Consider the following 24,919-nt stretch of genomic DNA (forward strand, 5'->3'; position numbering starts at 1 on the left):
GGTGACAATGTTCTGCCCTCCTGATATAACCTATGTACTGCTCCTATTAGCAGTCACTTCCCTCAACACTTCCTCTGAGTAAAACCTTTTTGCAGATTTGGGCAACTTTGATGGGGGTGGTGGCCACAAAAAAGGGCCCGCAGTGGCTCATGGGTCTGCTTACCCACATGTGGAACTGATCATGTGAATTATGCTTGTAGCACCAATGTCAAGCATAACACAACTCGCTTTCAACCAATCATCATCTGTGTGTCAAACACGGGGCTTTACATTCCATTTCAATTACATTTAAATAATTTCAAATTAACAGGTGTCTTCACACCAGTGAAATTGTTACTGTAGTTCATTGAAATTAGTATTTTATATAGTCTAAAATACTGTCAACATATAGACCTACTATATATTTTCAACTAAATGTAGATTGGTTCATTTCAATACCACAAGGACATAACGCATAACCTGACCTCTTTTGCAAATACATGCCTTTTTAATTACGGCTCCAGCAGCGTCAGCACTGTGCGATAGAAAAAATCGCAACCTCATTGGATGATCAACCGAAGCGCTTCTCATGAATGAGAAAAAATATAGGTTGCACACTGTAAGCAAGGCATGGGATGACAAGTCGGAGATATCGACAGGCAGCCGTGCAAACCTAAAGCATGCTTTGAGTTTAACAATCATTTTTGGAGTAGGCTTAAATATACACAGAGTGACAGATTTTAGAGTTCATGCCTTTGGAATCCACATGACAAGACGCGCGTATTCCAGAACAAGAGCGTCTTTACAGCGTTCCATCGTCAGTACGTCAGTCGTCTCTTTATCAAAGTTGGGTTTTTTTCTGCGCACAATTTAATGGCCTATACTACGCGAGTGACATTTGTTAGAGACATGCTTGAAAGAACGAGCAAGTATTTTAGTTGAAAAAGCTTACATCTACAAAAATAGAACGACAGCTTCCCAAGTCAGAGCAAAAAAAATATGGATACTTGCTTAAGACGTCTGAAGCAGGAACTGGTATGTTGTCTTATTTGAGTTTTCTGCATGTTATAGTATACAATGTATGTTGGTTTTGTTTTTACTGTAAATACCGTTCTGATATACAATTTAAGTATATACATTCAGATTTTGCATTCAGATTTTTGCAAGTTAAAATGCAACTGGGTAATAAAAGAGTAAACAGCAGCTAAAATATACATGTTAATATTTCGTTATTGTTATACAGCTAACCCACTGGGCACAGACATGTCAACGTTTCGTTTTTTGGTTGAATTGTCAACTAACGTGAAATCAACAACAAATGTCACTATGTCATTGGATTTAGGTTAAAAGTTGTGTAAAAAAAAGAAAAAGACTAACGTTGATGACTTTTTGCAAATCCAATCACTTTTCCAGGTTGATTCAACGTCATCCCCATTTAATTATTTTGTTGAAATGACGTGGAAATAACGTTGTTTCAACCAGATTTTGCACGGTGGGGGGGGGGGTTGCATAATAAGGCACGGTGCAATTGACTCCGTTTATAAATGGTTTACTCAAGCAAATCAAATAGCTCAGTGCGAACATCATATCATGTACTTTTTGCAGACCGTTGTGCATGCGTCTGGGCGCCATGAACAGGAAGAAATGGTACAGTATAATGAATGGTCAAGCTTCCTGCTGCCTTTTCTTTTCATATTCAACTGCTGCTTCTTTTAATATTCTTATATTCATATTCCTAACCACCGAGGCGTGTATAGGCTATACACTCTCTTCAAACTCCTTTTCAACTGTGAAGGATGTTAATTTAAACTTAACCCACATGGCCATGGCAAGGCATGCAATGTCTGCAACATTACTCTGTGGCTTCTGGGTTGTCTGCACTGAATTCGCTTGTGTTGCCCATGCCAATGTTCACACATGTCTGTCTGTGTCTTCCCATTCCTGGCTCCCTGAACACCCATGGCACAGAGGTACACTGTGCCATTATGCCAGTGGGGAAAAGCAAGGGTGTGTATAAGGGCAACAGAATACAGTGGAATAGAATAGAATACGGGCAGTAGATTAGCCTTCTTATTGTACATGTGGATGTTATGTCTCATTTTATGGACTGTTTTATCATCTGGGGTCTCTGTAATGTCAAGAAAATGACAAACATCTGCAACAGACCTTGACTTGACCCTCTGATCCATCCGCCATAGCTGGTAGGTAGCGCAGCACTATGTGTGGGAAAGTGTGGTGTCAAGAGGTCAACCTGAACAGTGGACTTTGAAAGGGGACAAGGATCTGCCACGCTGATCCTTAACACTGGGGCTCCTCATGGGGTGTGTACTTAGGCCCCTACTGTATTCACTGTTCACCCATGACTGCGTGGCCAAACACGACTCCAACACCATCATTAAGTTTGCTGATGACACAACAGTGGTAGGCCTGATCACGACAACAATGAGACGGCCTATAGGGAGGAGGTCAGAGAACTGGCAGTGTGGTGCCAGGACAACAACCTCTCCCTCAATGTGAGCAAGTCAAAGGAGCTGATGGTGGACTACAGGAAAAGGCGGGATGAACAGGCCTCTATTAACATCGACAGGGCTGTAGTGGAACGGGTCGGGAGTTTCAAGTTCCTTGGTGCCCACATCACCAACGAACTATCATGGTCCTAACATACCAAGACAGTCGTGGAGAGGGCACGACAAAACCTTTCCCCCTTAGGAGACTGAAAAGATTTGGCATGGGTCCCCAGATCCTCGAAAGGTTCTACAGCTGCACCATCGAGAGCATCCTGACTGGTTGCATCACCGCCTGGTATGGTAACTACTCGACATCTGACCATAGTGCGTACTGCCCAGTACATCACTGGGGCCAAGCTTCCTGCCATCCAGGACCTATATAATAGGTGGTGTCAGAGGAAAGCCCATACAATTCTCAGAGACTCCAGTCACCCAAGTTATAGACTGTTTTCTCTGCTACCGCACAGCAAGCGGTACCGGAGCACCAAGTCTAGGACCAAAAGGCTCCTTAACAGTTTCTACCCCCAAGCCATTAGACTGCTGAACAATTCATAAAAATCGCCACCGGACAATTTACATTGACCCTCCCCCCTCTTGTACACTACTGCTACCCGCTGTTTGTTTGTTACTTATGCTTAGTTACTTCGCCCCCACCTACATGTGCACATTACCTCAACTAGTCTGTACCCCAGCACACTGACTCTGTACCGGTGCCACCTGTATATAGCCTCATTATTGTTATTCTTATTGTGTTACTTTTTATTATTACTTTTTATTTTAGCCTACTTGGTAAATGTTTGATCTTCTTCTTGAGCTACACTGTTGGTTAAGGGCTTGTAAGTAAGAGTTTCACGGTAAAGTCTACACTTGTTCTATTCGGTGCATGTGACAAACAAAGTTTGATTTAATTTGATACCTAGTCAATTGCACAACTGAATGCATTTAACCCAACCCCTCTGAATCAGAGAGGTGCAGGGGGATGCCTTAATCGACATCATCGGTGCAGTTGTTGAGAGGGTTAACAGCCTTGCTCAAGGGCAGAACAGCAGATTTTTCCAACCTGCCAGCTCGCGTTGCTGTCCCAACTTTTTATTTTTTATTTTTTTATTTCACCTTTATTTAACCAGTTAGGCCAGTTGAGAACAAGTTCTCATTTACAATTGCGACCTGGCCAAGATAAAGCAAAGCAGTTCGACACATACAACGACACAGAGTTACACATGGAGTAAAACAAACATACAGTCAATAATACAGTAGAAACAAGTCTATATAGGATGTGAGCAAATGAGGTGAGATAAGGGAGGTAAAGGCAAAAAAAGGCCATGGTGGCAAAGTAAATACAATATAGCAAGTAAAACACTGGAATTGTAGATTTGCAGTGAAAGAATGTGCAAAGTAGAAATAAAAATAATGGGGTGCAAAGGAGCAAAATAAATAAAATAAATACAGTAGGGAAAGAGGTAGTTGTTTGGGCTAAATTATAGGTGGGCTATGTACAGGTGCAGTAATCTGTGAGCTGCTCTGACAGTTGGTGCTTAAAGCTAGTGAGGGAGATAAGTGTTTCCAGTTTCAGAGATTTTTGTAGTACGTTCCAGTCATTGGCAGCAGAGACCCAACGCTCTAACCTGGCCTGGCTACCAGCCGCCTGTATATCTGGGACTATTTAAACCTGTGCTGACTACTGGAAACATACCAGAGCCTGATAGATCTCCTAACCTTGACTCTTTACTTACATTTCCTTTCATATGGAAGTCCTGCATGACAAAACAAACTCTTCCGTTTCTAACAATACAATGTTGCTAAGCGACGGTGATTCATCATGAGTCACACAAAGACTCAGTCCTTTTCAATGTTCCCCTGAGTATCTTCTAAATGGCAGTTGAACACTTGCATGGTGCTGTTATCTCTGAGACTAAAGGATATCAAAGCTTTTGATATCGAAACTAACACACGTTTTTTATTTCATGGTTCTTCTATAGTTGTTATTCACTTCACAACATTTAAACTAACTGGCTGTCCATTTGGAATTCTATTCAAAGGAGTGTGTGAGTGAGCCGTAAAGGTCATGGAACTTCTGAGAGGTGAACTCTGGCAATGCGGTTATGTCCTGAGGTGGTTAACCAAACTACTGTGCTCACAGAGTTTGTTTATTCTTTGTTACCTCGAGGGCGCTGGGCTGGTAGTGGTATGGCTCTGAGTCTGAGCAGTGGTCTCTTGTTCATTTGTTTGGAGCCTCTCCTGTGGTTCCATTCTCCAGCCAGCCCTTCCTTCCCCTCTGCTAAAATTGTCCGAGGTCACATTGGCAGCTGCATGATGTGATCATTGTGTTTCAGAGATCGCTGATAACCTCCCACAAGGACTAATGTATTTTATGCCACTCCAATCTGCACAGAGATCTGATGAATGTGATTCACAGTGAAAGTCAATTCTTCAACAGAAAACATAAGCAAGTTGCTCAAGACCTAATTCATTTCATGGTTATTTGTACAGCAGGTTTGTAGTGGTTAGAGCATTGGGACAGTAACTGAAAGATTGCTAGATTGAATCCCGAGATGACAAGTTAAAAATCTGTCGTTCTGCCCCTGAACAAGGCAATTAACCCACTGTTCCCGGTTGGCCATCATTGTAAATACTACTTTTTTTCTTAACTGACTTGCCTAGTTAAATAGGCAAATCAAAAATAGATAAAGTAATTACAATTATCTTGAGCGTTTGCAGTACAATGATGCAGTAACATTTGATATTGTTATTGTAATGCATTTTGTTTGGATAGTAAACTAATGCTCACTTGAACAGCACACAGCATGTACAGACTTTCTGTTCTGCTGTTGGTCATTGTGAGCCAAGGCTCCAGATTGGATCACCAACCGTCTTCAAAACGGTTCTTCCAAAGAAGTAGCTTGGTAATCTCTCCAGCTACACTCGGGCCAGGAAACTGCCCATTAGACCACCTCCCAGTGTTAGATGCCCCAGGAGGCCTGGTCTGGCTCACCCCACCTCTGGTCCCTGCTCTATGGTCAGCGCAGTGCAGCGGCTCACCCCACAACAGGGCTCTGCTCTATAACATGGCTACAACAATCAAACTAGTAGTAGTAGTTTAAAGGGTAATAAAAAACTGTGATGCACATACATGTTATAAACTATTTATCGTTATTGCGTCAATTGTATTTTTGTCCATATTGACCATCTCTAGTACAGAGGCATGGCCTGTATGCCCCCAACAAACATCCTATTACTGCTCCTGACCAACACAGCCTACCATTCATACTCAATGAGAGGGGTGTGGGGGGTTGTGGGGATGTTTGTGTGTGCGTGCATGTGCATGTGCGTGTGTGTATGGGATAATGCCCTCTCTAAAAGCCCAGGGTTTGATAAGCTGGCCTTGGCCTCCCATTTCCCTGCCTCTGGTCAACAACTCTGAATGGCTCTCTTTACATTCATGACATTAAATAAGGGTGTTTAGTTGACTGTCCCTTATTACAATGAACTGCCACTTAAAGATGTGTTTTTGTGTGTTGGTATGCTTCACTGAATCCAGTTTAACCGTGTCAATGCGGGTTCTGCGAACAACCACACATACAGGGAGCCGGCTTTAACCATTCCAACTGGGTCAGGTTTGCTCGCATTTATTTTCTCCTTAACTGAATGAGAAAACACGTAAGAGCACAGACCCTAATCTCAACTGAGCGCAATATAGTGTTTGTTTATTTATGCTGGGTTGGATTTAATTCACATTCATGCATATTCAATGACTAATGTGTGTTAAGTGAACACTCCATTCCTGCTTTTAGCGAACAGTTTATATGCATTTGAAGAAAGAAGCACTGACATCATCACCTTCTTAACTTTTAAAGGCCCAATGCAGCAGTTTTATATCAATATCAAATCATTTCTGGGTAACAATTAAGTACCTTACTGTAATCGATTTCCATTAAAATGGGCAAAATAGGTTTTTGGAAAAAAATATTTCTCAAGCAAGAATTTACGTCGGCCTGTCTGGGAGTGGTCTGAGTGGGATGGGAAAACTGAAAACTAGCTATTATTGGCAGAGAGGTTTGGAACTCTCTTTGTTACTGGTCTATTAATCAATTTACCGAAACTCCCACCCATGCAAACCTGCTGAGTAGAAGGTCCTGTGTAGATTGTATTTTCAACCAGCCAGGCTGGTCTCATAGACTAGACGTGACATAGTAAACGAAAATCCAGGACACTCAAATAAATATGATATGTTACGTTTGGTTACATAAGACAGAAGGTTACTGAAGGCAAAAACTAAAGGAAAAAACACAAACGTATAGCAATCCAAAGTTTGCATGTTTGAATCTCATCACTGACAAATGTAGCTAATTTGCAACTTTGCAACTACTTACTGCTTTTTAGCCCCTTTGCAACTAATTAGCATGTTAGCTAAACCTAACACTAACCCTTAACCATTTAACCTAACTCCTAACCTTAACCCCTAGCTCACCTAGCTAACATTAGCCACAATAAATTGTAATTTGTAACATATCATCCGTAATTCAAATTCTTAACATTCTATCATACAATTTGTAATTCGTAAAATATAATACTAATTGTAATTCATAACATATCATGTTACATCCACAAATTGATACATACCATACCAAACCTAACATATCATATCTATTTGAGTGTTCATTATGTGACGTCTACCCCTGAGTCCAGGTTGAACCAGGTTGAACCAGCAACTATCAGGAAATAACAGTGATACATTTTTATCACACATTTACAATGTTAGTTTCATAAGCTGTTGTGCAATCTGATATAAAACACAGGAAAACATAAATTGTACTGCACTGGGCCTTTAATGGCTGATCATCCAACATTAATTCGAGACTGGCAGCGATTACTCCCAGAGTTTGAGAGTATTGAGTTCTTCATTGACAATTAGCTTTAGTTTGTGTGTGAGGACGGCTGGATTGCCTTTAGCCTGCACTCTTACTTCTCAATACATACTCAGTCATTCCCCAAACCCTTACAGCTGACAGTTACAGGCAGACAGTAACATATCACACTGCTGTAGTAATGCTAGCACACTAACGTTACTGAAAGCTGCGGACTTAGCGTCAGTATTTGAGACATTGCTTAAGTTAATGGTACCACACAGTGTTTCATGCCCTGAAGCTCCTGATTCACAGATTTCGACCTGGAGGATGTGGAGCAGCGCCTGTCTGTTCCAGTTAATATGAGAGGGAGGCGAACAGCAGCCGTATTCTATGAGTCACTGACTCAAGCCATCTCTGCAACACATTACAGTAAACATCTGGGGAGGTACAGTACACTGCCCTGGGGGACAGGGGGGTGAGCAGTCACTCAGTCACTCTCATCCAGCAAAAATCTGATGCCAGCTATAGGATATGATTTGGGGTGGCAAGTAGCCAAGTGGTTAGAGTGTTGGACCAGTAACCGAAAGGTTGCAAGATCGAATCCCTGAGCTGACAAGGTAAAAATCTGTCGTTCTGCCCCTGAACAAGGCAGTTAACCCACTGTTCCTAGGCCGTCATTGAAAATAAGAATTTGTTCTTAACTGACTTGCCTAGTTAAAAATAAAAATCTGGAAATGTCTGACATATTTGGGTTAAAAGTTTTGTGGCCATGCGCTGCCAGAGCAAGTGCCTTAGATGGCACAGTGAGGCCAACAATAGGACTGCTCCGCAGGGCACATTATGAATCATTTAACAGAGCCAGAGAGTCAAGATGGAGTAAACCACGTGTGCTTTTTGATAACTGGAGGGAATGCGTGTATTTGGGGGCACGGGGAAAGGTTGCATGTGAGCAGTAAGCAAGGCATTAAAAAATGGCATGAACAAGTTAGCCAGCTAGATTCCATGAAAATAGGATGAATAGTAGCATCTCCAAACAGGGGTTGTAGTGAAGCTGTAGAAGGCTAACTTCTATACCTTGTGACGTAGTCTTTTGAATCATACTGGTGTAATGTTTTTGAAAAAGCCACGTTGCTTAATGGAGATGTCTGTAATTGGGAAAGTGTGCATCATGTGGTAATGCTGGTTGAACTTTGATGTGGTTTGAAGTAAAACGTAATTATATACAGTCTGTTCCCCAGCTTCTAAAGACTCCAGCTAATTATACCTAATGAAGTCAACCATAGGTGTTAGCGCCTAGAACCGCAGGAGAACACAGAGATGACCTCATTGTTCCAATTACCTTCTCCTTCTATAATGGCTACTCAGGAAACAAAGACTCCTTTGTCTCCAGCATATGCATAGATAGACATATTATATGACCTCTGCCAATGTTATTCATACCCTAAGTTATTTCACTATCTTTCCATATGCTTCAGAGTAGGCCTACTGATGTTACTTTTCACTTTCAGTGGAAATGTCAGCTGAGCTGCGTATGGATTCAAATGACATCTTCCATGAGACCTTTTCAAGTGCTTCTTAATGCGTAATGATCTTTGTTGGAATATGTGGGACTGAAAGGCCAGTTTAGCGTTTGTCAGTGCAGTGGCTCTTGCAACGGTTGAAAGTAGACAAATTACAAAATTCAACATATTATTTTTCATGCAGATTAACTTGAGTTACTCTTTCAATATGAAAGTATGAAGTATTTTCAATGTGATTCATGAGGGCTCTTTACATATGAAGCATTATAACATGTTATTAACATGTCGGTACATAAAAACAACAGTCATACACTAGGACAAACTTGCAGATTATTATATTCACCTCTCAATCACTGCTGGTGATACTCTCCTGTCTGTCATATGCTACTGTGTTAGTTACTGTAAAACAGGATCCAATGCTTTCCCACTAGGCACTAATGGTACCCAGATACAGTACCACTGACCTTGTGATTTATGACACCCACCCACGTCCCGTTCTTCAATCATTTAGACCGCTGCGCCACGTCTAGATGGATTAAGGCACTGCATCTCAGTGCTAGAGGCATCAATACAGACCCTGGTTCGATCCCGGGCTGAATCACAACCGGCCATGATCGGGAGTCCCATAGGGTGGCGCACAATTGGCCCAGCGTCGTCCGGGTTAGGGGAGTGTTTGGCCAAGATAAATAAGAATTTGTTTTCAACTGACTTGCCTAGTTAAATAAAGGTTTTAAAAAATCAAACATATGGCAAGGCCCCCATAACGACCCTCACACCCGAACTTACCCTGCTGTTACCCCAAAAACCACTTCCACTGCTGCTGACTCTCACCCGGTCTTTGTCAATCAATGTGTGCTTGAGTGAACCCACCCCCACAGTTAGGGATTAACGTCTAGACACACAGCTGATTGGCTACCAGGACAGGCACTGGCCCTGATTGGCAGGGGCTTCATATAGGGGCTGACAGGAAGGGCGGTTTGAAAGGTGAGAGAGAGGGGAGCAGAGACGGACTGACAGAGCAGCCAACAGAGAGGAGAAAAGAGAAAGGGAAAGACCTCTGGGAAAGTTATAACAAGGTAAGTTGATTTATTAGGATCTTAGACTCATGGATAGATTGATGATCTAGGACGTATGGATGGAGATATGCTGGGCAATGTAAACATGTTTTCCATGCCAGTAAAGCCCCTTAAATTGAAATATTTAATTGATATAAAGGTGAATGTTGATGTGTCTGCCCTGTAAAAGTTTCAAGAACATTGACAGACCAGAGGTTTTCTATATGTCATTGTATTGAACAGCACTTTATCTAACTTGTTTCGATGTTTGTATTCTAATGTGAGTTGGAGCAATCTCATATAATGTTACATTGTTGGTATGGTGGGCAGATTGTGTTACCCAGGTGGAGGAGTTGTTCTATGGTGAAAGCTGTCTATATTCAGAGAGATCTGTGTTCAGTGAAAACCCATAGTTGATCAGACTACTGAAATGTTATCCATTATTTTATCAATTTTACCAATGCGCTATTCAAATGTTCGAATACAACATAGTATTCTCAAAAGGATATCCACAAATCGTTTTCTATTTCTGTAAAGCTACATTTGACGTAAGATCACACAGCTTTGATTTTAATAGGTTGCATTCGCCTCTGTGTATTCTTCATTTCAAAGACATAACAGTCATATCAAAGTGAGTCAGGGTGCATGACTTCATTTTTAACAAGTCAAGACATGGGGTCAGGTTGTTGCCTCAGGGATTAGTTGGTTGCAGGGGAAACAGTTACAACATGGTCACATGACGTAAGCTCAGTCCCACAGGATGCTGGCCCAGAGAAAGAGAGAGAGCTACAGCCAGTGCTACTCCTCCCTACAGCTGCCGGGCGACAGGGTCCTCTCACATATTCAGGCCAGATGGGGGCCCTATCATTCAAAACGGGTCACGTGACTGAACAAACCATGTGTGGCCTCAAAACACAAAAGGGCAACAGTGCAGAGAACTGTAGCAACACTAAATGAAGAATTCATTCATATGTTAGTACCATGTGTACATTTTGGTTTGTCCTTGAGTGCATTTATTTGTCCTAAGAGGTGCTGTGATCTAACATAAGTTCAACCGTACAGGGGCAATGAAAACAATGGTCGATGTTTGACAGAAGGTTATGGGTCAAGTGCTTGAATGGATGAGTTTTGCGGGTCCTTTTGTGAAGCTAACTAGCCATTTCCCTGTTGTGTTTTTCTCCCTCCTCTCCCTCTCTACAGGTGTCTATGAAGGAGGCAGGAGATGGCCTCCATGCTCAGATGAACTCCATGATGGGGGCTCTTCAGGAACTCAAGCTTCTACAGGTGCAGACAGCACTAGAGCAGCTAGACATCTCAGGGAGGTCTGTCCAAAGGGCGACCCCACCACCAGCAGAGGACACATGCCCTGGCCCTATCCCCAGCCCCAATGCTACCATTGGCTTTGGCCACGATGAGACCCTGAGGCCCCCCCTGGTCAGGACATCCAGCCGGGGGGGATACCAGAGCAGCCTGGGCACCACGCCCTCTTCCTCCAGCCTGGAGACAGTAGAGACTGAGAGTGAGAACCAGCCTCTCCCTCTCCCCCGCAGAGTGTCTGGATACACCACCCCACAGGTGGAGTACTGTGGCCCACGTCTTAGCCAAGTGTTTCCAGAGCATCATCAGCCGGCTCACTCAGGCCAGGTATTGGATCTCCCTGGCATTCTCTACAGCCTGTCCAGGGAAGGCCCCTCGCTGGACAGCGACTACTCCCAGGACAGCATGGACGACTCCAGAGACTGGACCTCCTCGCTCATGAGCCGCAGCCGCAACCGGCAGCCGCTGGTGCTGGGGGACAACGTTTTCGCCGACCTGGTGGGCAACTGGCTGGACCTGCCTGAGCTGGAGAAGGAGGAGATGATTGGCTGGACTGACAGGCCCGACTCCCCGGCCCACCCTCTCTGTCTCAGCCGCTCCCAGGAGATCTGCAGGAAGGTCTCTCTGACCACCAATATCTTCAAGAAGTTCCTGCGCAGTGTGAGGCCCGACAGGGACAAGCTACTTAAGGAGAGGCCAGGCTGGATGGTCCCTGAGAGTCAGGAGGCCGAGCTCTTTAAGAGGCCCAAGAAAGTGTCTAAGCAGCAGACCAAGGGGAGCTTCTACCTCCCGTTCTGGGCAGGTGTAGGGCAGCAGGGTAAGGGACGGCCATGTCCCCAGTTGGCTGAGGAGAGACATCCCACGAGCCAGGGCCAGTTCTCTGGGCTTTACATAGACAGGAGACAAGGGGCCAGAATGGAGAAAATGCTGCCCTTGTTTGACTATAACACGGCTGTGTGGGTGTGATGCTGACGCTGCTCTAGGATGCTGCGGTGGTGGCAGGTGTTGGGGATTTGGCTGGGTGCTCTTGGGTGGAAACAAGGAGGTTTGTGTGTCTGTCTGTCTCCTTCTCCAAGAGAAAAGGCAGACTGAGGGATGAATATCCAGACTATTTCCCAATAGAGAGATTATCAGGGAAACTGTTTGTCTGACAATCCTAAGACCTTTTTGTCTGTGACTGTGAGAGCAAGCAGGACTTTCTCTAATAGATGGGTTCAACAAAGTTAATAAGATTCTAATGAGTGCATAAGTGCCCTGGACTATACAATATACGGTACTTCAATATGGACATAATAATGCTCTGAATTTCTCTCGAGTTGTTACAGCATCATCATGATTTCAAACCTCAACCCTGTTTCATATGTTTGAATTCTACTGTATACCCAAGTGTATCGCCACCCTCATCTCGTACTTCTGTCAGTTGTGACACATCCTGCATGGGCACTACTAAATGTTTCATCTATGACATTGTGAAACAGTCACTGAACTGCCACTGAACACAACCACAGGTGCTTCTCTGCTTCGCTGCCCAGAGTCAGACGGCTGGATGAATACACACAGAGTGTAATATTGTTCCATCAGCCTAACTCAGGGATCGGGATGTGGCCTGTGTGACCGACTGGGTTCAAACCTGGATCTCCTGTATACCACAAGACTGTTAGCCCGCTGAGGTAAAGCCTAGGTATTAGCTTGGGAAGCTAACTTAGGTCTTCAGGTCCCAGGCAAGGTTACTCATCACTTGGTTCCGAACCACCTCTGTTACATCTTCACCATCCACCTACACACACAGGATAGGGTTAAAGGTTCAGTGCAGTCAAAAAATAGATTTACCTGTGTTTTATATATATTTCCACACTATGAGGTTGTGAAAATGATTGTAATGTCCTTTTAGTGTAAGAGCTGTTTGAAAAGACATGCAGACATGATGGCACATCGTGACTCTTCAGCCAATCCTCCTGGATAGTGTATTATACATGGCAGAGAGAGAGGGAGTGAGAGCGAAAGAGCTGTGTACCATCTGGCTGCCTACAGTTACATAAGGACAAGCTAGCAGCACAGACAAGAGGTGCAGTCATTCAGCGTAGGCTGTCGAGTGTTTTGAAACCAACCCTAAGCTGTGATGCTGAAGTTACATGTATATGTCCTATGTATGTAATGCCAGACAGGGCCTGGAGACAGGGCCTGGAGACAGGGCCTGGAGACAGGGCCTGGAGACAGGGCCTGGAGACAGGGCCTGGAGACAGGGCCTGGAGACAGGGCCTGGAGACAGGGCCTGGAGACAGGGCCTGGAGACAGGGCCTGGAGACAGGGCCTGGAGACAGGGCCTGGAGAGTTCATGTAGAAAGCAGAGGACTGAGGAGGAGAATGTTTACAGTGAATCATTCCACATGTACTTGCAGTACTAAATGTCATGATGTCAACAAAGTCGATTAGCCGTTGTGTAAAGTCATTTTAAAAAGGGACTTAAAGAGATGGAGGTTGAACCCGGTAGATATGTGGTTAGACCAAGCACTCTTTATGAAACTGTATGAAGGAGGTGTTGTTAAGAGATTTGAGAGAGCAGCATGAACATTAGAATGGTTTAGCAACATTTGCAATCATTTTCCAGAGCTGAGCTCCACATATAATTTCCTCAGGGAAATCACTGTAATTACAAAAACTATTTATCTTCTTTAGAAAACACACGGTATGCAAGTACAATCGTCAGCCCTCACTAGTAATAAGAGTGGCCTGAGAAGTCAAACATCACCCCATCCATTAATTCAACAGACATGATTATGAATGTTCCAATGCAGCCATTTTTATTTTTATCTCAATATCAAATCATTTCGGGGAAATCATTAAGTAACTTACTGTGATTGTTTTCGATTAAAATTGTCAAAAAGAAACAAAAATACCTTCTTAGCATGAGCAATTTGTCAATCAAAAATATAGCTAGGACTGAGTGTGGAAGGGAAGACTGTAAACTAGTTGTTGTTGGCAGAGAGGTTTGGAACACTCATTGTTATCTCACCAGGCAGGCCAAAACTCCATCCCCACAAAACAGGCTGACATTTCAGGCGGTCTATTCAAACAGCTCTTACACTAATAGGGCTTTATCATAATTTTCACAATTTCACAGCATTACTCCAACCTCATAGCGTGGAAATATATATAAAACACAGGCAAATCATGTTTTTGACTGTACTGGGCCTTTAAATATCTCTTCATGTACTGAAAACACATGGGTTTCTTTCAATATTCAGGTCGGATTATATTCAGTAAATCACACACACAGACGGACGGTCTCTACAAAAACTGTTATGCCATAAGAGCCTCTATGAGCCTCTCTCTGCCTGTAGTCTTATTCATATTTACAGCTATAATTGTCATTTTAGCACTGTTGTTAAAACTGCGGTTCTGCGAACCTCAAAGTGTTCCTGAGTGTAAATTTGCACTGTAAAACTTCCACTGGCTCTTTGTAAATTAAACTTTTTTCTGAAGACACTGGTTTCTTGACTGGAAATTGCATTTGTATATTCTGAACATAAATGTACTATTTGACCGGTGACCAATTTTTATTGGGTGATTCTAATGTTGACCCAACATACTTCTTAACAATTTGTCTGTCTTGCTACGTTTAGATTTGTGGGGATATGTTTTATATATCAACGATAATCCAGCCTTCTCTTTACTGAAATGTTCCGAGTAGGATTTGATTCTGCCCTGCTCTACTCTACTCTGCCCTGCTCTACTCTGCCCTGCTCTACTCTGACCTGCTCTGCTCTACTCTGCCCTGCTCTACTCTGCCCTGCTCTGCTCTACTCTGCCCTGCTCTACTCTGCCCTGCTCTGCTCTACTCTGCCCTGCTCTACTCTGCCCTGTTCTACTCTACTCTGCCCTGCTTTACTCTACTCTGCCCTTCTTTGCTCTACTCGGCCCTTCTTTGCTCTACTCTGCCCTACTCTACTCTACTCTGCCCTGCTCTTCTCTGCCCTTCTCTGCTCTACTCTGCCCTGCTCTACTCTGCTCTGCTCTGCCCTGCTCTTCTCTGCCCTGCTCTTCTCTGCCCTGCTCTACTCTGCCCTACTCTACTCTGCCCTACTCTACTCTTCTCTGCTCTACTCTGCCCTGCTTTACTCTGTCCTGCCCTACTCTACTCTTCTCCGCTCTACTCTACTCTGCCCTGCTCTACTCTGCCCTACTCTACTCTACTCTGACCTGCTGTACTCTACTCTGCCCTGCTCTACTCTACTCTACTCTGCTCTGTTCTACTCTACTCGGCCCTTCTCTGCTCTACTCTGCCCTGCTCTACTCTACTCTGCCCTTCTCTGCTCTGCTCTGCTCTACTCTACTTTGCCCTTATCGGCTCTACTTTACTCTGCCCTGCTCTACTCTGCTCTTCTCTGCTCTGCTGTCCCGGCCGGGAGGAGGCCATGCCCTCCGCATCCCCCAGCTCTGGGTTAACCCGGATGGCGAGTTACGTCACCTCCTGTTGAGCGCACACCGAAAAAGCCCCTCCGATGGTTCCTGTACGAATCGATGGCATCGACACCCACGCTCTGCTAGACTCCGGCAGCATGGTGGCCCTGGCCCACCCGCAGTGGCTCACACGAGAGGGAAAGGATGAACCAGGGGACGAGGAGGTGACGGTGTCCTGTGTACACGGGGACACGAAGAGGTACCCAACGGTGCCAGTGAGGATAACCACCCCAAGGGGGGAGTGCTAGAGACTGCCCATGTCCATTCTCCTCGGTCAAGACTGCCCTCTCTTCCAGGCCCTGTGGAGGAGGGACCTGGGGATGCGAGCACGGGAGGTAGGAAGAAAATTAAAAAGGACGGTGGCCTGTGGGAGACAACCCAGGCTCCCCTTTATGGGGGTGGGAGGCCCTACGACCTCCCAACACTGGAATCCTCACGGTGTTCGGGATGGCCCAGTTAGGAACTCCAGAACGTTCCACTGGCCCCAGGGGGTAGTGATTGACAACCCCACTTCGCACGCATGATTTATTGTATCGGTGGAGGGGAGGCCTCCTGGGCCTGTACCTGGGGATATACAGCGTTCCTCACTGAGTTCCCTGAATTCCTATCGGACCTTGTAGTCATAGCAGATAATATTCTAATTTTTGGTGAGTTTATTCACATGGAAAAGTCCACAGCCCCACTCTAAAAGGCTTTCGGAGCCATCATCGACTCAGTGGGTTTTGTCCAACATGTCTCTGGACCTACACACTGCCACAGTCATACTCTGGACCTAATTTTGTCCCATGGAATAAATGTTGTGGATCTTAATGTTTTTCCCTATAATCCTGGACTATCGGACCACCATTTTATTACGTTTGCAATCGCAAAAAATTATCTGCGCAGACCCCAACCAAGGAGCATCAAAAGTCATCCTATAAATTCTCAGACAGCCCAAAGATTCCTTGATGCCCTTCCAGACTCCCTCTGCCTACCCAAGGACGTCAGAAGACAAAAATCAGTTAACCACCTAACTGGGGAACTCAATTTAACCTTGTGCAACACTAGATGCAGTTGCACCCCTAAAAACAAAAAACATTTGTCATAAGAAACTAGGTCCCTGGTATACAGAGAATTCCCGAGCTCTGAAGCAAGCTTCCTGAAAATTGGAACGGAAATGGCACCACACCAAACTGGAAGTCTTCAGACTAGCTTGGAAAGACAGTACCGTGCAGTATCGTAGAGCCCTCACTGCTGCTCGATCATCCTATTTTTCCAACTTTATTGAGGAGAACAATCCGAAATGTATTTTTGATACTGTCACAAAGCTAACTAAAAAGCAGCATTCCCCAAGAGAGTATGCCTTTCACTTCAGCAGTAATAAATTCATGAACATCTTTGAGGAAACGATCATGATCATTAGAAAGCAAATTACGGACTCCCCTTTAAATCTGCGTATTTCTCCAAAGCTCAGTTGTCCTGAGTCTGCACAACTCTGCCAGGACCTAGGATCAAGGGAGACACTCAAGTGTTTTAGTACTATATCTCTTGACACAATGATGGAAATAATCATGGCCTCTAAACCATCAAGCTGCATACTGGAATCTATTCCAGCTAAACTACTGAAAGAGCTGCTTCCTGTGCTTGGCCCTCCTGTGTTGAACATAATAAACGGCTCTCTATACACCGGATGTGTACCAAACTCACTAAAAGTGGCAGTGATAAAGCCTCTCTTGAAAAAGCCAAACCGTGACCCAGAAAATATAAAAAACAAAACAAATGTATACAAAGCACGAGGACAGATGCAGAGCCTCGGTCTGACGCCATTAAAAGGTCATTTACCACCTTCACAAGTGCAGTCTCAGTGCTATGGTGGGGTCTAAAACCAGACTGAAGCATTGTTCCTAGACCTTGGTGCTGCTTTTGATACCATCGATCACCACATTATTTTGGAGAGATTGGAAACCAAATTGGTCTACACAGACAAGTTCTGGCCTGGTTTAGATCTTATCTGTCGGAAGATATCAGTTTGTCTCTGTGAATGGTTTGTCCTCTGAAAAATCAACTGTAAATTTCAGTGTTCCTCAAGGTTCCGTTTTTGTTTTCACTATATATTTTACCTCTTGGGGATGTCATTCGAAAACATAATGTTAACATTCACTGCTATGCGGATGACACACAGCTGTACATTTCAATGAAACATGGTGAAGCCCCAAAATTGCCCTCGTTAGAAGCCTGTGTTTCAGACATAAGGATGGCTGCAAACGTTCTACTTTTAAACTCGGACAAAACAGAGATGCTTGTTCTGAGTCTCAAGAAACAAAGAGATCTTCTGTTGAATCTGACAAATAATCTTGATGGTTGTACAGTCGTCTCAAATAAAACTGTGAAGGATCTCGGTGTTACTCTGGACCCTGATCTCTCTTTTGACGAACATATCAAGACTGTTTCAAGGACAGGTTTTTTCCATCTACGTAACATTGCAAAACTCAGAAACTTTCTGTCCAAAAATTATGCTGAAAAATTTATCCATGCTTTTGTTACTTCTAGGTTAGACTACTGCAATGCTCTACTTTCCGGCTACCCGGATAAAGCACTAAATAAACTTCAGTTAGTGCTAAATACGGCTGCTAGAATCCTGACTAGAACCAAAGAATTTGATCATATTACTCCAGTGCTAGCCTCCCTACACTGGCTTCCTGTTAAGGCAAGGGCTCAAGGTTTTACTGCTAACCTACAAAGCATTACAGGGGCTTGCTCCTACCTATCTTTCCGATTTGGTCCTGCCGTACATACCTACACGTACGCTACGGTCACAAGACGCAGGCCTCCTAATTGTCCCTGGAATTTCTAAGCAAACAGCTGGAGGCAGGGCTTTCTCCTATAGAGCTCGATTTTTATGGAATGGTCTACCTACCCATGTCAGAGACGCAAACTCGGTCTCAACCTTTAAGTCCTTACTGAAGACTCATCTCTTCAGCTGCATACTGGATGATTGAGTGTAGTCTGGCCCAGGAGTGTGAAGGTGAACGGAAAGGCTCTGGAGCAACGAGCTGCCCTTGCTGTCTCTGCTTGGCCGGTTCCCCTCTCTCCACTGGGATTCTCTGCCTCTAACCCTATTACAGGGGCTGAGTCACTGGCTTACTGGTGCTCTTCCATGCCGTCCCTAGGAGAGGTGCGTCACTTGAGTGGGTTGAATCGCTGACGTGGTCTTCCTTTCTGGGTTGGCGCCCCCCTTGGGTTGTGCCGTGGCGGAGATCTTTGTGGGCTATACTCGGCCTTGTCTCAGGATGGTAAGTTGGTGGTTGAAGATATCCCTCTAGTGGTGTGGGGGCTGTGCTTTGGCAAAGTGGGTGGGGTGATATCCTGCCTGTTTGGCCCTGTCCGGGGGTATCATCCTGATGGCGCCACAGTGTCTCCTGACCCCTCCTGTCTCAGCCTCCAGTATTTATGCTGCAGTAGTTTATGTGTCGGGGGGCTAGGGTCAGTCTGTTATATCTGAAGTATTTCTCCTGTCTTATCCTGTGTCCTGTTTGAATTTAAGTATGCTCTCTCTAATTATCTCTTTGTCTTTTTCTTTCTTTCTTTCTCTCTCTCGGGGGACCTGAGCCCTAGGACCATGCCTCAGGACTACCTGGCATGATGACTCCTTGCTGTCCCCAGTCCACCTGGCCGTGCTGCTGCTCCAATTTCAACTGTTCTGCCTGCGGCTATGGAACCCTGACCTGTTCACCGGACGTGCTACCTGTCCCGGACCTGCTGTTTTCAACTCTCTAGCGACAGCAGAGGCTTGGTTTCTGTAGAGCACTTTGAGATATCAGCTGATGTACGAAGGGCTATATAAATAAATTTGATTTGATTTGATATATGTTCTTAGTTCTACATTTTTTGAAAGGGGCATGCTTATTTAAGATGGTGAGGAAATGACTTTTAAAGAACCACAAGGCATCCTCTGCTGATGGGATGAGGTTAGTATTCTTCCAGGATATATAATATTCTTCCCGGGCCATGTCGATTAGAAAGGCCTGTTCGCAGAAGTGTTTTAGGGAGCGTTTGACAGTGGACCCATAGCGGATGCAGACAATCATTGCTGAGATTCTGATTGAAAACAGGAGAGATATATTTGGAGGGCAAGTTGGTCAGGATAATATCTGTGAGGGTGCCCATGTTTACGGATTTGCGGTTGTACCTGGTGGGTTCCTTGATAAATTGTGTGAGATTGAGGGCATCTAGCTTACATTGGCCAGGGTGTTAAGCATATCCCAGTTTAGGTCACCTAGCAGAACGAACTCTGAAGATAGATGGGGGGCAATCAATTCACATATGGTGTCCAAGGCACAGCTGGGAGCTGAGGGGGGTCTATAACAGGCGGCAACAGTGAGAGACTTATTTCTGGAGAGATTAAATGAAATTAGATTTAAATTAGAAGTTTGAACTGTTTGGGCATAGACCTGGAAAGTATGACAGAACTTTGCAGGCTATCTCTGCAGTAGATTGCAACTCCTCCCCTTTGGCAGTTCTATTTTGACGGAAAATGTTGTTGTTGGGGATGGAAATCTCCAAATTTTTGGTGGCCGTCCTAAGCCAGGATTCAGACACGGCAAGGACATCAGGGTGTGCTAAAGCAGTGAATAAAACAAACTTAGGGAGGAGGCTTCTGATGTTAACATGCATGAAACCAATGTTTTTACGGTTACAGAAGTCCAGAAATGAGAGGGCCTGGGGACACACAGGGCCTGGGTTAACCTCCACATCACCTGAGGAACAGAGGAGGAGTAGAATGAGGGTACAGCTAACGGCTATTAAAACTGGTCGTCTAGTGCGTTGGGGACAGAGAATAAAAGGAGCAGATTTCTGGGCATGGTAGAAAAGATTCAGGGCATAATGTACAGACAGGGGTATGGTAAATAATAGTAAACAATTTTGTGGTGTTGTTTTAACACTGTATGTTGTAAAGCCTAATTTGCATATACATTTTCCCTTGACTACATGTGGCTTTCACCAAGTGAATTCCTAGGCAAATGTTATCAATAAAGACTCAATGACAATACATATATCAAAAGGTCTTAGATATTGGCCTACAATTGGAATTTTTATTCATCCGCTACCTGCATTCAGAATGACTGTCAGGGTTAGGAAACTTGATATAAGAACACTACCTAAAGCATTTAAACCAGAACAACCATTTCAGTACCGGGTGCAATACATCGAACTAACTGATTGGATTAGTTTAGAAAAATGTATGTTATTTATCTTTGTGCATAAGATTAATCAATAAATCATTGTACATGCAAAAACAGATACTTAAAAACAATCGTAAAAAATTGACCAGCAGTAGAGCATGCTGGGAAATAGGATAATGAGGGGTGTGGTTTTGATGGGACTGTTTTACTCTCCAGTGTTAAACAATAACTAGTTATTAACACCAACATTGGTGGTCTTACAGAGTGAATTTAACTCCTGAATCAACACTATAAGTGTAACACTGAAAATCAACACTAACCAATTTGCTGTGTTGGAGGGAGGGATGGAGTGGTGGGGGGATATGGTGGTAGGTTGGATGGGGGGAAGGGGGTAGCCATACTGCCTGGAATCCATGTTGGCACAGATTCCCACCTACCATCATTGGTCTTTCAATAGCCTCCTCAGCTGTTCAGTCCTACAGCTCTGTCAACTCTCCCTGGTATGTGCTCAAATTTCACTTTTTCTCTTTGTCAGCTCAGGAAAGCTCAGAATCTGTGCTTCCCACGATACACACCCATACAGTATAGCAGGAAGGCAGGCAAGCACTGGCAGACCAAAGGTAATCTGCAACAGCATGTTAACACCCATACTGTACTGAAAGACTGCAGACGAAGGCCATACTGTTAGAGACAGATTTGAGGTGATAAAACCAAGAGTTAAATCTGGGTCAATTATTTTAGGATTTGCCATCTGGCCTCTTGTAGTGCATGTTCATCTAACAAGATAATTCTTTGACTCTCTCTCGATCTAGCGATGCATGTAATAGAACAGGCTCAATCTCATATTACTAAAATAAACATGTTCTCACAAATCAACATGATTTGGCTGCTGCCTCTGTTACTTGTGTTTGAATAGATTGGGAAACAGCAGACCAGTGTGTGCCATGGTTTAACGTTATCCATATGACAACTTGAGCGTCACATAATGATCACGGGTCTCCAGAAGGAGAAGGGTTGGGAGGACTGACCGATGGGTGATCTGACAAGTGAAACTCAGGAATGATTAGATGATTTAATCTGGTTCTCAGTCACATTGTTAACAATGTAAGGAATCCCATCTGTATGGTTAAGTTAACTAATGTTGATTCCTCCACCACCAGAGTATGTTGATACAGGAGTGAGACCTTTTCTTCCTGCAACGTTTTGCTCCCAGTTTTAAATGTATTAGTGTAGTGTGGAGTCTACCAACAACGTCTTTGGTGGTAATTGTTGTTGACTCTTCTTTTACATTTTCAATCCCACATCAAAGAGAAAACCCATAGACCTACTGAGCATGTTGCAATGACAAATCTGTTACTGAGCAGCCTTCTCAATTTGAAGAGATCTGTACCAATTTGAAGGATGGGTACATTTTTTTAAATTTTAATTTGTTTATGTACAGCCTGTCTGCTACATATAGATACATTTTCCATACATTCTAATTGTATATACAGCAATCACATAACAATAATACATTACTGAGCATACGCTCTTTAAACCCAACCCTCAGCCACTCTCAGCCCATCCCACCTATCACCATAGACCTCAGCTCTTTAAACCCACCCCTCAGCCACTCTCAGTCCATCACAACTATCACCATAGACCTCAGCTCTTTAAACCCACCCCTCAGCCACTCTCAGCCCATCCCACCTATCACCATAGACCTCACCATAAACCCACCTCAGCTCTTTAAACCCACCCCCATCCTCAGCCACTCTCAGCCCATCCCACCTATCACCATAGACCTCAGCTCTTTAAACCCATCCCTCAGCCACTCTCAGCCCATCCCACCTATCACCATAGACCTCAGCTCTTTAAACCCATCCCTCAGCCACTCTCAGCCCATTCCACCTATCACCATAGACCTCTGCTCTTTAAACCCATCCCTCAGCCACTCTCAGCCCATCCCACCAATCACCATAGACCTCAGCTCTTTAAACCCATCCCTCAGCCACTCTCAGCCCATCCCACCAATCACCATAGACCTCAGCTCTTTAAACCCACCCCTCAGCCAGCCCATCCCACCTAGACCTCAGCTCTTTAAACCCATCCCTCAGCCACTCTCAGCCCATCCCACCTATCACCATAGACCCATCCCTCAGCCACTCTTTCAAACCCATCCCCATCAGCCACTCTCAGCCCATCCCACCAATCACCATAGACCTCAGCTCTTTAAACCCATCCCTCAGCCACTCTCAGCCCATCCCACCAATCACCATAGACCTCAGCTCTTTAAACCCATCCCTCAGCCACTCTCAGCCCATCCCACCTATCACCATAGACCTCAGCTCTTTAAACCCATCCCTCAGCCACTCTCAGCCCATCCCACCAATCACCATAGACCTCAGCTCTTTAAACCCACCCCTCAGCCACTCTCAGCCCATCCCACCTATCACCATAGACCTCAGCTCTTTAAACCCATCCCTCAGCCACTCTCAGCCCCCATCCCACCAATCACCAAACCCATCCCTCAGACCTCCCAGACTCTTCTTTAAACCCACCCATCCCCATCAGCCACTCTCAGCCCATCCCAGCCAATCACCAATCAGACCTCAGCTCTTTAAACCCATCCCTCAGCCACTCTCAGCCCATCCCACCAATCACCATAGACCTCAGCTCTTTAAACCCATCCCTCAGCCACTCTCAGCCCATCCCACCAATCACCATAGACCTCAGCTCTTTAAACCCATCCCTCAGCCACTCTCAGCCCATCCCACCAATCACCATAGACCTCCCAGCTCTTTCAAACCCACCCCCATCAGCCACTCTCAGCCCATCCCACCAATCCCCTCACCTTTAAACCCATCCCTCACCATAGACCTCAGACTCTTTTTAAACCCATCCCTCAGCCACTCTCAGCCCATCCCACCTATCACCATAGACCTCAGCTCTTTAAACCCATCCCTCAGCCACTCTCAGCCCATCCCACCTATCACCATAGACCTCAGCTCTTTAAACCCACCCCTCAGCCACTCTCAGCCCATCCCACCTATCACCATAGACCTCTGCTCTTTAAACCCATCCCTCAGCCACTCTCAGCCCATCCCACCAATCACCATAGACCTCAGCTCTTTAAACCCATCCCAGCCACAGCCACTCTCAGCCCATCCCACCAATCACCATAGACCTCAGCTCTTTAAACCCACCCCTCAGCCACTCTCAGCCCATCCCACCTATCACCATAGACCTCTGCTCTTTAAACCCATCCCTCAGCCACTCTCAGCCCATCCCACCAATCACCATAGACCTCAGCTCTTTAAACCCACCCCTCAGCCACTCTCAGCCCATCCCACCTATCACCATAGACCTCAGCTCTTTAAACCCATCCCTCAGCCACTCTCAGCCCATCCCACCAATCACCATAGACCTCAGCTCTTTAAACCCATCCCTCAGCCACTCTCAGCCCATCCCACCAATCACCATAGACCTCAGCTCTTTAAACCCATCCCTCAGCCACTCTCAGCCCATCCCACCAATCACCATAGACCTCAGCTCTTTAAACCCATCCCTCAGCCACTCAGCAGCCCATCCCACCAATCACCATAGACCTCAGCTCTTTAAACCCATCCCTCAGCCACTCTCAGCCCATCCCACCTATCACCATAGACCTCAGCTCTTTAAACCCACCCCTCAGCCACTCTCAGCCCATCCCACCAATCACCATAGACCTCAGCTCTTTAAACCCATCCCTCAGCCACTCTCAGCCCATCCCACCTATCACCATAGACCTCAGCTCTTTAAACCCATCCCTCAGCCACTCTCAGCTCATCCCACCTATCACCATAGACCTCAGCTCTTTAAACCCACCCCTCAGCCACTCTCAGCCCATCCCACCTATCACCATAGACCTCTGCTCTTTAAACCCATCGCTCAGCCACTCTCAGCCCATCCCACCTATCACCATAGACCTCAGCTCTTTAAACCCATCCCTCAGCCACCCACCTCTCAGCCCATCCACACCAATCACCATAGACCTCAGCTCTTTAAACCCACCCCTCAGCCACTCTCAGCCCATCCCACCAATCACCATAT

At 45.0% G+C, this 24,919-nt stretch overlaps 1 protein-coding gene across 2 annotated transcripts; it reads left to right on the top strand.

The window, feature by feature from the left end:
• The first annotated feature begins 589 nt into the window (after nucleotides 1–589).
• Nucleotides 590–14,714, top strand: LOC112221119 (PAK4-inhibitor INKA2). Of its 2 annotated transcripts, XM_024383248.2 has the most exons (3): nucleotides 590–1,014; nucleotides 1,585–1,626; nucleotides 11,109–14,714. In XM_024383248.2, the coding sequence occupies exons 1-3, from the start codon at nucleotides 979–981 to the stop codon at nucleotides 12,189–12,191; spliced, it is 1,161 nt and encodes a 386-aa protein (XP_024239016.1). In that variant the 5' UTR covers nucleotides 590–978; the 3' UTR covers nucleotides 12,192–14,714. The 2 variants fall into 2 exon arrangements, with proteins under 2 accessions (XP_024239016.1, XP_024239024.1); XM_024383256.2 differs by lacking the exon at nucleotides 1,585–1,626.
• The last annotated feature ends 10,205 nt before the right edge of the window (nucleotides 14,715–24,919 follow it).

The sequence above is a fragment of the Oncorhynchus tshawytscha genome, linkage group LG02, assembly GCF_018296145.1.
Source record: "Oncorhynchus tshawytscha isolate Ot180627B linkage group LG02, Otsh_v2.0, whole genome shotgun sequence".
Lineage (NCBI taxonomy): Eukaryota > Metazoa > Chordata > Actinopteri > Salmoniformes > Salmonidae > Oncorhynchus > Oncorhynchus tshawytscha.